The sequence below is a fragment of the Aythya marila genome, assembly GCF_965140915.1.
Source record: "Aythya marila genome assembly, chromosome: 21".
Lineage (NCBI taxonomy): Eukaryota > Metazoa > Chordata > Aves > Anseriformes > Anatidae > Aythya > Aythya marila.
Genome location: NC_139062.1, coordinates 5,217,440 through 5,233,323, shown reverse-complemented (window position 1 = coordinate 5,233,323; position 15,884 = coordinate 5,217,440). Strand labels below are relative to the sequence as shown.

Below are 15,884 nucleotides of genomic sequence, written 5' to 3'. Positions count from 1 at the left end.
CGCCCGGCAGCGCTGGGCACCGGGCGGGGGAGGGCGGCGGGAACCGGGACAGCGGCGGGGCCCGGCCCGGGGCTGGGCTGGGAGGGGAGGGCACCGGGCACCGGGCACCCCTCGTCCCGGCACGGCTCGGAGCGGCTCGGGGCTGACCGGCACCGCGCTCCCCTCCGCCGGGCACGGTACGGCACGGGGCTGGCGGGCACCGGCGGTTCCTCGGCGCGGAACGGGCGGCTGGGAGCCCGGTAGGAGCCCGGTGGGGGATCGGGGGGGACTCGGTGGGGGCTCGGGAGGGAGCGGAGGCGCCTCGCACCGTGGGCGCGGGGAGGCAGGGAGAAAGGCAGGTGGAAAAAAGGCTCGGAAAGGGCGAGACCGGGGCATCCCCGGTAGCCGTGCGTGCCCTGAGGCTTTGTCCTCCGCGGGGCCGGCCCCGAGAGGAGGAGGAGGAGGAGAGGAAGGCTCCCTCGGGCTTCTCCGTTCTCTCCTCCGAAGCCGTGAAAGGGGCAGGGCGCGGTGCAGCCTGATTCGGGAGGCCTGTGCTCGTTTCCCTGGGCTGCTGCAGGAGCCTGCGTAAAGGACAGCGCTGTCAAGATGACAGATTGCCAATTACGCGATGTTCCTGCCTCCCGTGCTGCGCTTTTCTTTCCCGAATCTCTTCTCTGAGGGGTTTGCTGGCTCCCAAAAAGTATCGTGAAGGACGTGCAGGCAGCCTAGTGCCTGCTCCTTGCTTGCTGTAGCCATCTCTCAGTGTGCTGCGTTATGCTGGGGAGCTGGGACTGCTGCTGCTGGGAAGGGACCCTGTGAAGAAATGAAATGCATCAAAAGGAAAAACAGTGAAAGGAATAAGTGCAAGTCTGTTAGGGGCAGCATTGCTCCGATCAGTTACTGATTCGAGTAGGTTAGAGTTTGCATGCATGGAGAATGACTAAAATAATGAAACGCACTAAAATTTGTGATAGGAAATTATACGCATTATAGCCTGAAACATGTCAGGTACTGATGGTGGTATATAACAAACTGTTGGAAAGTTGAGCCTCAGCATCTGCTGATTGATTGTTGGTACATGATACTCACGTTGGCTACTGATGTGCTGCCCTTGTCACAAATTCCTGCAGGACAAATTCCAAATTAATTATATGGCTGTGCAGGGTTTGTATTCCTTGGGGTTTGAGAGAGGCTCTGAGGCTGTTGTTAGTGGATAGCAGATGGGTACCTGGGTTGGGTAGGTGGAAGGTGCAGATCCTGACCTGAATATTTTGTGGTGGTGTGAGAATAACCCCATAAAACTGAGATCTTGTGCTATAAGAGGATACAGAGCCTAGAAAAGGGTATGTTCTAATATGTTACTAGAACATTTATGTGGCTTTTAAATAATAAGTAGTATTCCTTGTGCTACTAAGAAGTGGTTGTCTAAACTTGGCTAAGTCATAGGAATTTTAAATCCTCCATTCTTAACTGTGTCAAAAAAGAAGGGAGACAACGAAGAGCTGTGAACAGGGCAGATTTTTAAAGTAAAACACTATTAAAAAGAAAGATCAGAAATAAAGTTACGTGTAACTATTAATTTGAGCTGTAAACCAGAACACACCAAAGATGCTGTCTTCATTTTTTTGCACTATGGGTGACTTTTGACTACATGTTGCTGGTCATAAAGGGTGCTTAGATCTTTCACAGTGGGCCTTTGGATTTGTCAGAGCAGTGTTTTTGTGCCTGTTTCTGAGCATAGAGGGCAGTTTGTTGGCCTGAGCTCAGTGGCACCAGGGAATCAGATGGCTCCATGAGCTGACTGTAGTAAGACTGGAGGAGCCGGGGGATAAATGCTCTTTTTGTGCTGCCTTTCAGGTTCTGGGCAAGATGACCACGCTGACACGACAGGACCTTAATTTTGGGCAAGGTAACGTGTTGTGTTATGCTACAAGCTGCTGTGCTTGCAGGATTTCTTTTTTCATGTGAGCTTATGGGATTGGTGTTGGAGGATTGTTCTAGCTCTAAATTTCCTGAAGCTTGGTAGGAGATGAAATTCATGCAGGAAAAAAAAATCTTTAAAAATTTGCTATGAATTAAAAAAAATATATAAAATTCCTAGTGCTCTGCAACCTTCAGCATTACTTTTGTTTTTCAGTCGTTGCAGATGTTCTTTCAGAATTTCTAGAGGTGGCCGTTCACCTTATCTTATACGTCAGAGAAGTTTACCCTATTGGCATCTTTCAGAAGAGGAAAAAATACAACGTACCTGTCCAGGTAGGAGAGTTTCCTGGAAGATGACAGCCATGCAGATAAGCAAAATACCAGTAGTCGGTTAACGCTTACCAAACTAACTCACTTCTAAAGTTTGTTTTAACACATAACAGTAGAATGCTTCTCCTGCTATGTGCAGTGACATAACATGAAAGCATGCTTCCTAAGAGATGGTTCAGTGATAAGTGGTATGCTCTGGTATACGGTGCATGCTACGTAGGAGCTTCCAAGCTAGTGAGAGCATTGGGAGTAATTTAACTGTGTGGGTTCAGTGGTCTGCTTCAGCTCATTAACCCTTCCATGAAAGAATGAGTGGTGTAAATTGGCAAGTTAGTTGTGAAAAATTCTGTTTCAAATGTGACTGGAATCATCACGCTTTTATGTTGAAGTCTTCCTGTTTAGCATTGGCCTGGCTCACATCAGAACACAGCTCTGACTCCTCACTCTGTTTGCTACAGATGTCGTGCCACCCAGAGCTGAATCAGTACATCCAAGACACGCTGCACTGTGTAAAGCCACTGCTCGAGAAGGTGAGATCATACCAAGGACCTGGGCTGGCCCAACGTACTGCAGGGGGTTTTGATACAAAATAAGAAAACAAATACTGCCTTAATTGCAAAGCTTTTAGTACATATCTACCATATAGAATATGCTGGATTATAAAGGAACTAGAAAAATAAGAATAACATCCATAACCTTTCCTCATAGTTAAGGCGCTGTCTTGCTGCTGAATATTGGCATTTAGTTGCATCTAATACATAAACATGAGGCTCCATTTCTATATTTTCAGTTACATCATCCTACGCATTAACTTAAATGTATCTGAAAGCAGAATGTTAGGTTTAAGCACCCATCTGGCAGAAGAATAGTTTGAATGCTGGGCTGTAAGCCGGAAAGCGAAAGTAGTTTTGAAGTCTAGGTTTTGTGAGGGAAAGATATGACCATATCAAACATTTCAGAATGTCAAATGCTGGCAGGGTTTTCATTCTCTGCTCTTTACAGACATCATATTAGATAACTGCTATTGCTGCTCCACAGCAGGTGAACATACTGCCACTTTATCAGAAGTGGAGCACACTGGGGGCAGAAGACAGCTTGTTTTAAGGAAGTGCTTTTTCTAACCCTATTTATTCTTGCAGAATGATGTGGAGAAAGTTGTAGTTGTAATCCTGGATAAAGAGCACCACCCAGTGGAGAGATTTGTCTTCGAGATCACCCAGCCACCTCTCCTTTCCATTAGGTAACGTTTCTGTTAGTGCTTGCTCGTGACATTCAACCCCTGCACCTGTAGAGGTGTTCTGCAATCAGTTACAAGCCTCAGTACTTTGCTGTATGCCAGTAATAACTGTCTCCCAACAGTTCGGAGTCCTTGCTGTCCCACGTGGAGCAATTACTGCGTGCCTTCATCCTGAAGATCAGTGTGTGTGATGCCGTGCTTGACAACAATCCCCCAGGTAGGCAGGTCCATACAGCCTAAGAGCACAGATTTGCTCAACTTGAGTTGATTATGGGCAGTGTCCAAGCTGCTGTTAGTTTTCCCCTGCTCTGGAGGCTGCCGTTTTTCTTGCAGGTTGCACCTTCACAGTTCTGGTTCACACACGGGAGGCTGCCACACGGAACATGGAGAAGATCCAGGTGATAAAAGTGAGTGATAGCAGTGGCTGCCTGTGTGCGAGCAAACTGTGGAGCAAAGAATGGAAATTGAAGAATTTTGGTATCGCCAAGGTTAAAGGGTGCTAGATTGCTAGTTTTGTGATGCACTTCACAACTTTGTTTTGAATGCATTAAAGAGTTTTCAGTGGTGAAGTGACATTTACCATGCACCAGCTGCAGTTCAGGTAGTAGTTGCTTTGATGTCTGATTTAGACTGTAACAATATTTACTGCTTAATGCCAGCTCACTCACTTAAAGTACTCTAATGTACAACATAAGTACATGAAGTAACAAAAAAAACTCATCGCATATTCACCATGTGTAGATGGCCAGTTGCTAGCCATAAACTAGCAAGGAAAGCTAACATTAAAATTGTGGTTTTTGGGTGCACAAATACACAGAAAAAAAATGTGATCTACACAACCTTTTCCTGCAAGATAAATGTATCCTTGCTTAGGAAACAGGGAAACTTTTTTTTTCCTCCAGAGGCAAGTTATTTTATGTCTTAAGGCACAATATATAAGGCATGTGAAATATGTATCTTTTTTTCCAAATTCTGCTCTATAGTGCTTAGTAACTGGAACTGGTGTTATAGCAGGACAGCCTTTGAATTTGCAAGGTAAGACAGAAATCAATGCCCTGAACATTTTGGAGTTACAGCTAAATACTGATGTAATAAATATATGAAGTGCAAGCTCAATATAATGGGTTAATAGTGTACTTTTAGGCTCTAACTGAAAATGATGATATTCTGGGTCTTGGGGCCAAGCATAATAGCAAGAACTTTTAAAATGTATGGAGAATTCTTGAGTTACCTTCAGCATCACCATTTGTCTCTTCCCTCAGTCACTGGAGCTCTCACTTACTTGTTGTCCTGCCCCTAGGATTTCCCGTGGATCCTTGCTGATGAACAAGACGTGCACATGCATGATCCCCGGCTTATTCCACTGAAAACTATGACATCCGATATCTTGAAGGTGAGCAGAGCATTCTGGCCCAAGAGGTGCCTGAAACTGGATGTAATCAGAAAACTTTTCATATTAAAATAGGGAACCTGGGAGAAGGTACGAACTCTTTAGCCTGTTGCAGGCTTCTCTCCATTCACCTACCCATCAGACAGAACTGACACTTGTTTCTCTCCTCCAGATGCAGTTGTATGTCGAAGAACGAGCCCACAAAGGCACCTGATTCCATTCCTGCAAGCCTTGTCCAATCTTCCAGTGGAGCAAGATCTCTCACAAACCATACCAGTCTCTTCAACTGGCCTTCTGGATGAATGTAGAGCAGCTGCTGCCTCTTTATTTCAAGTGCTCTTACCACTGTATATAGAACTGACTTGGAATGTGGAGCCAGAGCCTGTTCCCATGTACGCTCGTGTGTGAGAGTGAGTATAGGTTTCATTACAGTGAATCCCTGGGCGGAGGATGCAGCTGACTGCAGTGTGCGGTCAGTGCTTTGTACAAATCCAGTTCTTGCCTTAAATAGGGCATCTCCATTGCACATGAGTAGTGATATACAGGGATCTGTTGTATACTCCACTAGAGCAATGGTCTTATACCAAGGGTGAGTGAGGCCTTATGTAGCGTTTGTCCACTGTGACTGTCCTAAGTAGTCTTCAATAAATATTAAGTTTTACCCCAGCTGAAACAGGCTGCATTCTGTCCATACCAACCTTCCCTCTAGCAAAGAAGTACTTTAATTTTGTATGGAGGTTTGTATTCTATATGGAGCTTCCACCACTTTTCCATACCTCTCTAGTTCATAGCTGGAATCTATCTATTCATATGAAAAGCCGGACAACCATGGAGAACCTCCACATATGAGTGGCATTAGTAGCATGTTGGAATGTGTCTCTCCAGCAAGGACACTTGTCAGATGTCCTGCTTTTAACAGACAGCAGAAAAGGGGAAAAAAATACTGCTATCCTACTCTTATCAAAGGGGATGGAAGAGGGCGTTAGTATTGTCTCTGCTTATACAGGGGTGGAAGGGATGGTTCATAGTATTTGAGTTGAGTTTATCGGGCAGGTAATTTGGTAAAAGCCAGCAGAGCACCTCCCTGCTTCATCAAAGTAAAAAGCGCAAGAACACCGCATATCCAGGTTGTTTGCTGCTTGAACATTTTATATAGGGTTAGGCTGTTCTGTACAAACAAAGAGCTCAGTACAAAGGTAATATGGAAAGAGCACAGCACAATCAAAAGGCACTTAAGATATAAGGTATCCACCCTAAGGGATTCCTTAACTTCTTTTTCTCCATTTATTCAAACAATGATGGGCTGCATTGAACGGGGAAGGCGTGTACCATTTTGATCATATATACTTACAGAAACTATAAGGAATGGGGTATCAGCATGACAGCATTTATGAAAATATCTTGACAGCTTCCTTATGCTGTGGAAGGGCTGATATGAAAGATACATATTTATATACATAATTAAACAAACAGGAAAATACAACACAAAACAAGTCTGTCTGTAGCAGAGCCTTTGAGAAAAAGGATTAATAATCTGAATGGATACATTTTAGCTTTATCTTTCATAAGGTGAAAAAGCAAGAAAGGGTTTCCATTTAAGATTACTATGTCCTGGTGCTACAGCCAAACACTATTAACTAAAGATAGTAGTTATATTTAATTGTCCTAGTCTTCCTCCTAAGGAAGGGCACTAGTAATTGCCATGACATCCATGGTGCAGGAGGAGGACAGACGAAGACAGAAGTCCTTCCAAAGGGCTGGGCCTGCAGAAGGTCTGCTGTGAACAAGGAGTGCTAGCTGCTTGTATTCCAGATCAACTGTGCAAAACAAAGCCAGGACATTCACCCAGAGAGTACAGACAAATAAGTGCACCTGAGGCCACCTGGTTACAGTCCTGAGGTAAAAAAAGAACACTTATATTGTGCCTTTACGATGATGTCTGGGGTCCAATGGTGATGCTGCTGTTTGTCACTCTGATCCCATACCATCCTGCCCAGTATTGAGTGTCTTGGCCTCCATGTTGAAACCAGATGTAACGAACTCCAGCTGGATAATTGTTGAAGGTGTGAGACATCTGTAGAAAAAGGAAATGCTTGTTACTTTGCCTAAATAAACCAGCACTGACCTTTAAACTAGGACAACTACGGTAAGAAAGCCTTGGTCTGAGGAAGGGCTCATTCCAAAATATATTTTAATTAAAGTGCATCATACCCCTTTTTGAGGGAGGAAAAAATAAAAAGCCTTATTTAGATGACTAAAGGGCAGAAGGCTAAGTCAATCAATGTTAAGCTTGATTCTTGGGTACAGCATTCATTTGTCATACAAGGAACAACATAACAGGGAATCTACAGCCATCCAAACCAAGCTCAACATGTTTAGCAATTTAGGAAAAGTAGTGTCTGCAATACTTACATCCAAGCAGTAGTTTTTAAAATTGAATTTTTATTTTCAACACAAGTAAGAGCTACATGTATGCTCCCGTAACTCAGCTTAGACACAAGCTTAAGTGAAGAACATACACTTGAAGAGACTAAGTAGAAACATCACAGAAGCATAGGGGGGAATACTCTTTAGGAAACCTCATGCACCTACAAACTCAACCTCGATCTTTCAGTGTTTCTTCAGCACTGTCAACAGCAAGAACTTTTTTATATTTTATCTTGAGTTAGAAGAGGCTGAAGAGCAGAGAAAGCAGGGCCACTTGTGACTTTTAGCCAGGTAAGGTTTGAAAGATGCGTGTCTCAATCTTGATGTAAAGCTACTGTCTGGAGAGCTGCTGCTTACCTCTCTCCACATTGCATCGCTCCACTGCTCTATAACCACTGGCTCAGGATGGAACTCTGCAAGCACGATGTAGTCTTCTGAAAGCAGCCTCACTGTAAGTTCATAACGACACCCACAGTCAAATCTGGCAGCATACCTAAAGAGGCAGGGAGTAACGAAGAAGCCAGGGTTGTGTACACAGCATTCAATTTTCCTTAGCCTTCATAGTCTCCAAAGTGGATCGAGGAAAGCAACGTCATACCCATAGTTACGGAGGAGTTCTAAAACTTCCCATTATCTTTCTATTCACAGGATAATCATCTTATAGCCCACTGAATAAACTTAGATATAGCCTATGCCTTACTCAAGACTTCCAGATCCCAAAGGATAAAGAACGTATTTTATAGCATGAAAAGCTTCAGAGGCCCAGCTTCCATCTAGGTCATAATGGCAGAAATTCTATGCAGAATTTCAGTGCACACACTTACCAGTCCTTGACTATGATTTCAGGCCGTTTCTCATCCATCAGCTCGTTCCAGTATCCTTCCTTCTTCAGGGTAATAAGTTGAGACTTAAAGCATGGCCTGCAACAGAAATAAAAATATAACAACTTCATAAAACACATCGCTCTCAACATCCATAGTTCCCTTTACATCCTTGCTTTTGCTAAAAGCTCACCCAGACCTTGAGTGCCCACAAGGCTGATATGGCTAAGACAGGACTTTTTCCAAAGACAGAACCAGCAAGGAAGCAAACTGGTTAGCTTCACCTCCACATAAAAAAAATAAACTGGATTAAGAAGGGTTTCTGTGCTTGTATAGCATATGTTGGTAAAACGAAACTGCTTACAGGTTGTAAAAGCAGTAAATCCTCCACTATTACCAGCTTGCAATAAAAGCTGTCAGCATGACAAATGCACCAGGCACTCTTAGGGGTTAAGAGGTTTGACCTTGTGAGGTAAGTGCATCTGATCAGTTCACCAGACCTTAACCTCTGCCCACCACATTTGGTGGAAGAGAAGCAGGGATCCCACATGATAATGACCATAGACAAGGTTACATGAAATTCCTGGTAGGGACAGAGAAATTTAGCACATGATGTGATAAAGTAATTCCTCAGCAGTATGCTGACTATATAGTCTCTTTAGAGTAGCTAGTACTAAAGGTTGAAATTGCCTTCATTTTCCTACAGATGGATTAAGGTTCAGTGACCTGCTTCAAGTCCTCCAACCACAGTGCTTTTGTAGGCAGAGGAGGAACCAGCTTTCTTCCAGCACCAGATCACAGGAATACAGTTCTTACCCAAATGAAGTGACAAAGTATTTGTGTACTTCTGGGTCTGGTACATCTCTTCCAAGAGGTCCAGGCAGATCCTCAATCTTCCATCTATCTCCCTCATTCTTATCAAGTTTCCAGTGCTTAAAGCTTTCTAAAAAAAAAATAAAAAAAAACAAACAAACAAAAAAAAAAACATAAAAGTGAGAGCTAGGGCCTCAGATTAGTTTTGTACACTATCCCTGCTTGCATTAAAAAGTCAGCTACATAAAAATACCAGAAATCTACTTTGATTAATAGTCAGGCATGCTGTATCTTTCCTACAGCTAAAAGTGACCTCTGTCACTATGTAGTCATTAGTTTGTGGTGGCTGTCAGCAGCTTCAACAATTAGTAGCAACTTTTTGCCTGTATCAGAAACAGGAAGTCAATAATGAACTAGAGCAACTGCAGTCCTTTTAGCTGCATCTTGAACAAAATGACAAAGACACAGCTGCCTGATTATTTAGTCCATTGGGTTGATAGTTTTATTGCTGTATCATCCTTGCCAGTCTGTGTCCACAGTGCTGAGGCCTTAGTGACTCACAGGGTTTTTTTCTGGACTGTCACAGATGTGCATTTACCAATTCTTTACTTGCCCGTGATAGTTTCACTGTTTACTCATGGATCTGACCCAGGACGGACCCATCAGAGGCGGGCCAGCCCTACACCCCCAGCAGTAGCTGAGTAACGCAGGACTGACTCATTCTGACTGCTGGGAAACGATCTTAGCCCTCTGCTCTGAGTAGCGAACAAACCTTCAGCACGGGGGTTTTTGATTAAGTTTCTCTTCAGGTAGCACAGCATGTAGAAGACCTTCCAGTCGGAGACGCTCCTGTCCAAAGCCTGGACGTAGAACCCTTCGCGCTGGCACTTGCGTTTCCACAGGGTGGTCAGGTCCACCACGTAGCGCCACTGCGAGCACACCAGCCTGCAGCCGTGGATCAGGTCCCGGGCCGGGAGCAGCGACAGCAGCTCCACCAGCACATCCTCGGGGAGCTCGCAGATGGTCGCCATCACCGACACACCTCAGCGACGACGGTTGCGAGCGCTGGAAAGCCTCCCAGGCACCTGCAGCGCAGGGACACCGGGAACCGGGCTGCGTTCGTGCCGGTTACCGGCACATCGGCCACACGGGCTCAACCCAGAGCCTCAGGGAGGCTCAGGGAGGCGCCTCGGCCCCGCCGCCCCCCACCTGGGCTCGGGCCGAGCCTCCTCCGGACGCGGATGTGAGGCGGCGGCCGCCCTTCCGCAGCGGGCGGAGCGCGGGGAGGGGACGGGAGGGGACGTGGGGCCGGGCCTCAGCTGCTTCCCCGCCCCGGGCTGCGGCATCCAGCACCCGGAGCCTGCCCTCGCCCCGGGACGGAGGGCAGCAGCCGGGCCTGAGGAGGGAGCCAGGAGGCGTTCGGCGCTTTATGAGGGGAGCCCGGCCCGGCCCCGCTCCCGCCTGAGGTGGAGGGAGCCGCCCGGTGAGGTGAGGGGAGGGGAGGGAAAAGGGGAGCCCAAGGGGGTCTGCATGGGAAATGCCTGCAGGGAATTTAGCCAGCATGCTTCTGTCGTTGGGTTTTAAACGTGTTTTGTCCTCCAGGACTGCAGTAGGGCGCTAGAAAGGGGGAAATAGGAGAACCCCAGTCCTGCCCCCTAAAAGCCAGCGAGTTTTAAATGACTTTTCCCTCTGAGGGCTGCAATGCAGATGGAGAAGACAGCTCTGCCTCCGGGCCACCTAGATTTAGGATGCTGTTACAGTGGCCACTTCCTATTTCTTCCCTTCCTTGCCCGATTTGGCACTGCCCGTACTTCATCACGTAGCACTGTCAGGATATCTGATCCGCGCTGTTAATAATGCTCTCCTAGGCTTAATGATTCACTCCTGAGGAGCCTGGCTCTGTGCAGCTCACTGCAGACCTGACAGCTTCCCAGCATCAGGGCTCAGCTGGGCTAAAAGCAGAGTCACAGCGCATCCCACACCGACGACACGGAGCTCTGAAGCTGCACACTCATCCGTCCTTATTTCTGCAGCATCTGGCCCTAAAGCCCAGGTAGCAGAGAGCCATTGAGAATCAGGGGGCAGAACCAGCAAATAAGTTAGAAGCATGTGCTTTTACCTCAATTGCTAAGACCATACAAAAAGGAAGTTTAACTGAAAATAATGCAGTTAAGGTATTTCATACTCAGACCTGTGCTTTATACAGGCTCATGACTAAGGACATTAAGTGCCAACCCCTTGAGGGGAGGCCTTCCAGATATAGAACCAACAACCACTGCAAGCGCTTGGCAAGATGCTCACCGCTGATATTTAGGTACTGCTCTGCAGCATTTGTCATCAATGAGGTTCTTAAAAAGGCAGAACAAACCCAGATGCCTGCAGCAATCCCTCCTCACAAGAAGTCAGTACTGAGAGATGATTTTTTTTTTTAATAAGTGGAGATTTGGGGAAGGAGTGATTCCAGTCTAGGACACTGAATATGTCAGCTGTATATGTCAGGTACTTGCATTTTGTGGATAGATTTAACTAAGGTCTTCACTTACAACATAAAATATTAATCTATAAACATCCTTCAGGGTAGTAATAGTAGGGGTCCAGATGCCTTTAGGTTAAGAAGACCCCTAAAATCATGCTGCACCTGCCTTTCAGATAAAGATGATTATTTTCCCTAATGCCTCAGTGCTTGGCATTACTGGGGGCAAGAGACCCCATTTCTGATGGTGCACTGTGTCACTACCCCTTGCCTCCTCTCTCAGACAGCCCCATTCAGCCTGACCCAAGAATGGAGTCCCTCCCTGAAGCAGTCCTGATCAGAATCCTGGCTTCCATACCTGCAGTGGATTTGGTGTTGGCATGCCGCCTGGTCTGCTGCCAGTGGAAGAACCTGGTCGATGGAGCTGCTCTCTGGATCCTGAAGTGTCAGCAGGAAGGCCTCACTGGAACAGAGTCAGAGGAGAATGCAGAGAATTGGCAAAACTTCTACTTCCTGAGTAAGAAAAGGAGGAATCTCATCAAAAACCCTTGTGGCGAAGGTGAGAGACAAGCATAACAAGCCCCAATATTGAAGAGAAGGCCAGTCACTAGGCACTGGGCATCTCCAGTCTTTAACATAGATCTTAGTTGCCATCAGGGTGCAGCATTTTCTTCTTACTCAAGACCTAAATCACTTCATGCATGCAGTCAAATAACTTAACGGGCAAGGTGGCCTCCTGTCAAAATCAGCCTTTGTAAAGGGCTCTATTTGACATCAATGTTATGTAAGATACACAGCTTAACTATTTAACTATGTACCAACAATATTCCTCAAAGTTCTAAAAATATCACTAGTGAGAACAGAAAACAAGGAATTTAGTATATGATGGTGATTTGCTAACAGAAATGAAATAAAGAATCATCAGCTTTTCCCAGACTGCTTCTATAATAGGACATGAAAGTGCTGAGACAACAGAACACCTAAGTGATTTCACTATTATTTTCTTAAATAAGCCCACATATACATAGCCATTTTGGTGGGGAATGCTCAAGTTTACTGATGTTCAACCAAACTAAATGTTTTTGCCAGACCTCTACTTAAACATCTCCAGGATCCACATATAAAATTAGCACTACATGTAGCAACACATCTGTCACAAGCTACAGGAAAGTCCCAGTGGGAGGTGGTCAGATTCCCCAGGCCCACGGAAAGTATGACCAAACAGATTCTTGCTTCTCTACCATTTACAGAAGACTTGCAACACTGGGGAGATGTGCATAATGGAGGTGATGGCTGGAAAATTGAAGAGCTCCCTGGAGACTTTGGAAAAGAATTCCCTAGTGAAGGAGTTCATAAATACTTTGTTACATCTTATGAGTAAGGCTGCTTTCTTCTCTTATTCAGGGAAGGGTACAATTCTGCTTCCCCTAGCCTCAGGAGAGGTTGTTTTACCAATTAACATCTTTGTATTTCAGGTGGTGTCGGAAGTCGCAGGTCATCGACCTGAGAGCTGAGGGCTACTGGGAAGAGCTGATGGATACAACCCAGCCTAAAGTTGTGGTGAAAGACTGGTAAGTAGCAAGGATGCCCCAGAAGGCCAGCAGAAAGTCAAGGAAGAGCAGGGAGGGCATATACCTGCACTGGGCCTTAAAACCCTTTTTCTTACCCCATTGCATCCTTTCTGGTGTCATTCTAGTTGTAGGACAGGGTTAGATCTTGGCTGTCACTGGCAGCCTCCAGAGGCTTCAAGCTGTTGGTGCCCAAGACATCTAAAGTCCAGATTCCTTTGGGGAATAAGGACAGGTGGTGGTTTGGGGTAAGAACGGTTACAGTCTTCTACCTCTACCGATCTCCTCAGGTTCCTGGGACCTTGGTTTGAAGCCAACATTGCAGCCATTCAGCAGGACACAACTACTTGCTTTAGCGCTTTGTCAAGTTCACAGAGACAAGGCTGGCAGCTTGGGTCTCCCTTGCAGGTACGCAGGACGCAGTGATGCTGGCTGCCTTTACGAGCTCTATGTGAAGCTGCTTTCAGAGAATGAGGATGTGCTGGCTGAGTACAAGACTGAGACCATTGCCATCCCACAGGACAATGATGCCAACTGGACTGAGGTGAGTGACAGCTGTAGTTTCAGCAGGTGACACCCAACCTGCATGAACAAGGAGTATTTTTAAGCAAACACATGCAGGGAGTAGTTACCCTGGGGGAGGAGAAGGCTCTGTCAGAAGTTCTGTGGAGCCATGACTCTGATTGAGCAGAGGAATTATACTGCAAAGGTATCTTAGATAAAACCTGGAAGCTTGCTGAGCCATCACTACAAGTATGTAGGATTTTGAAAGATATGGGAGAAGTTCAGTGGCCTTTGAATAGAGCTTGGGCAAAGCACTCCCAGTAACTCCTTTCCCACTGTTACCCAGGCTGGTAGGTATGGCTGGGGCAGGTGGGGTTGAAGGCCCTGTGCACTGAGGAGTAGGTTTGTGGTGGTTTGACACTTACCAACAACCGTTTTGTTTCTCTCACCCCAAAGATCTCCTACACCTTTTCCAACTATGGTCCTGGGGTCCGCTTTGTCTGCTTTGAGCACGGTGGCCAGGACACGCTGTTCTGGAAGGGATGGTATGGCGTACGTGTTACCAACAGCAGCGTGATGGTGGAACCATAGCCGAGCTGAACAGGGGCCTGCTTGCCAGAGCTGACTTCCCTCAGGCCATCCCACGGGCTTTGGATGGCTTCTGCATGGTGCTGCTTCCAGGCTGTAGAGCATACAACTCCCGTATGAATGTGCGTGCCAGATGCCAGGGGCCACCATCCATCTCTCCTCAAGAGGACTATGCAAAGAATAGGAACAGATGGGTGAAACCACACAAGACAGCCTCATAGTTGCACTGATGTTCTCTGTTGCACATAAGATTACCTAAAAATCCTTACCAAGAAGGAAACCTTGCTGCTCTCCTGAGAAGTATCACCCCAACCATGAACACCCAGCCTGCACTAGATACTCTCATGCCTCTCCTTCCCAGACTTGAGCACTGTTAACTCTAAGGAGAACTCTGGGCTTATTTTCAGGAAGTTCAGAAGGGGGAAAAAAATAATACAGGACAAAAAAAGAAAGCACAGACATTGTGTCTCTGCTGAGAACAGACCAGGAAAGCCAGAGTAACCATCCCAGCTCTGTCACCAACTACTTCCATGGCTTGTGGTGAGGATCTTAGCTTCTCCCATTTGTAAGTGACAGATGCCATGGCCTGCCTTAGATGAGCTCTAGCTTGTCTGCTAAGTGCTGCTCCCTGTTTTAATTGTGAGAGATGATAATGCCAAGCAATAGGGATTGAATCCTTCTCTATTACAATTTTCCCAGCATCTATTTATCAGGGAAAGTGTTGGGAACTGAAACCACTCTGGTGTGCACTGTGGAGCTTCATTTGGCTCTCAAACAGCAACTGAGAATAATTGCTGTGAGAAGGACGAGGACTTGGGGAAATGTCTCACAAGCAAATTGCAGAAGGGGCCCAGGAACAAGCGAAAACAAAATGCGTCTGCTCCTTCCTGGCCTCTGCTTGCTTCATGCAAATCTAGTGGGGCTCTTTGCAGGCAGGAGATTCACAGAATATTCTTCACACAGAAAGCTGTCATTAGCTCTGCTTGATCTCAGTTCTTCCTGCCTGCTAACAGTGTCTGCAAGAAGTACACGCCTGCCTTCGCTCCATATGCTCACCAAGACAGCACTTTGTACATACGCCCACCAGTGCCTCTGGGTATCACTCAGGGCTGTGAGCCCCCATCCTGAGCAGAAACATCTAAGCTTCCCTGAGCCAAGCCTGTCCCTTCTAGTCAGTCCCCTCAGAAAAGCATCCTCAGACATTGCCCAGAGCTAGGTGCTTCCATTTTTGCGTCCATCTGTTTTCTCTTCCTGGCCTGCCCAGGCAGAGCACATACTTGGATGCCACCTGGCAGCAAAGCACACCGGTACAAGTGCAGTGTACTGGTATCACCTGGAGCCAAAGACAGCGACATCTGAGCTGGTCACTTTGTGTGCATTCTGCTTCATCAGGCTTTCTGCACTGCTGCACCCAGCTGCCTCGGGCACACTAGCCTTTCAAACCACAATTGTGCCAAGCCAGAGTCCAGGAAAATGTAATAAAAAAATGACACAGTTGTATGTGGTTCTTCCTTTGCGTGCTGGGTATTTGTTTTCATGTGCTTAAGTGTGCTTTTTCTCTCTCCAGTGGAGTCAGGTGTCAACTAGTCCCATCCAAAAACCAGGAGGCTTTACATATGGTATAATAACACGAGCCTCCCAGGAAAAGGTACACACTGTTCCCCACCCCAGCAACCTGAACCTGTCAGAAGCACTTGACGGGCAATGGTTCTGCAGAGCAGCTACGGGCATGGATGTACTCAAAAGGTAACAGGAATTCATGCAAGGCATGGAGGAGGTTCAGAAAGGCTCCTACAACATCCATCCCTGACCCACACCCTTCAGGTCATCT

General features: G+C 46.4%; 3 protein-coding genes across 5 annotated transcripts; 2 read left to right on the top strand and 1 right to left on the bottom strand.

Annotated features, from left to right (window-relative positions):
• The first annotated feature begins 63 nt into the window (after window positions 1-63).
• MAD2L2 (mitotic arrest deficient 2 like 2) lies at window positions 64-5,849 on the top strand. Its single transcript, XM_082776951.1, has 9 exons — window positions 64-239; window positions 1,837-1,888; window positions 2,117-2,235; window positions 2,691-2,762; window positions 3,372-3,472; window positions 3,592-3,686; window positions 3,803-3,876; window positions 4,770-4,862; window positions 5,032-5,849. The coding sequence occupies exons 2-9, from the start codon at window positions 1,849-1,851 to the stop codon at window positions 5,071-5,073; spliced, it is 636 nt and encodes a 211-aa protein (XP_082633077.1). The 5' UTR covers window positions 64-239; window positions 1,837-1,848; the 3' UTR covers window positions 5,074-5,849.
• Window positions 5,850-5,987: 138 nt separating this feature from the next.
• Window positions 5,988-10,173, bottom strand: LOC309886258 (F-box only protein 6-like). The gene is made up of 5 exons (XM_082776942.1): window positions 9,693-10,173; window positions 8,924-9,050; window positions 8,111-8,206; window positions 7,644-7,779; window positions 5,988-6,933 (listed from the first exon to the last, which is right to left on the bottom strand). Exons 1-5 carry the CDS (start codon window positions 9,949-9,951, stop codon window positions 6,787-6,789), a joined length of 765 nt encoding a protein of 254 aa, XP_082633068.1. The 5' UTR covers window positions 9,952-10,173; the 3' UTR covers window positions 5,988-6,786.
• A 101-nt stretch (window positions 10,174-10,274) lies between these two features.
• On the top strand, window positions 10,275-15,544 carry LOC309886259 (F-box only protein 2-like). 3 transcript variants are annotated; one of them, XM_082776944.1, is made up of 6 exons: window positions 10,275-10,408; window positions 11,681-11,952; window positions 12,644-12,770; window positions 12,869-12,964; window positions 13,370-13,505; window positions 13,922-15,544. In XM_082776944.1, the coding sequence occupies exons 2-6, from the start codon at window positions 11,703-11,705 to the stop codon at window positions 14,054-14,056; spliced, it is 744 nt and encodes a 247-aa protein (XP_082633070.1). In that variant the 5' UTR covers window positions 10,275-10,408; window positions 11,681-11,702; the 3' UTR covers window positions 14,057-15,544. The 3 variants fall into 3 exon arrangements, with proteins under 3 accessions (XP_082633070.1, XP_082633069.1, XP_082633071.1); XM_082776943.1 differs by having other exon boundaries at window positions 10,305-10,408; window positions 11,677-11,952; XM_082776945.1 differs by lacking the exon at window positions 10,275-10,408 and having other exon boundaries at window positions 11,637-11,952.
• Window positions 15,545-15,884: the final 340 nt, after the last annotated feature.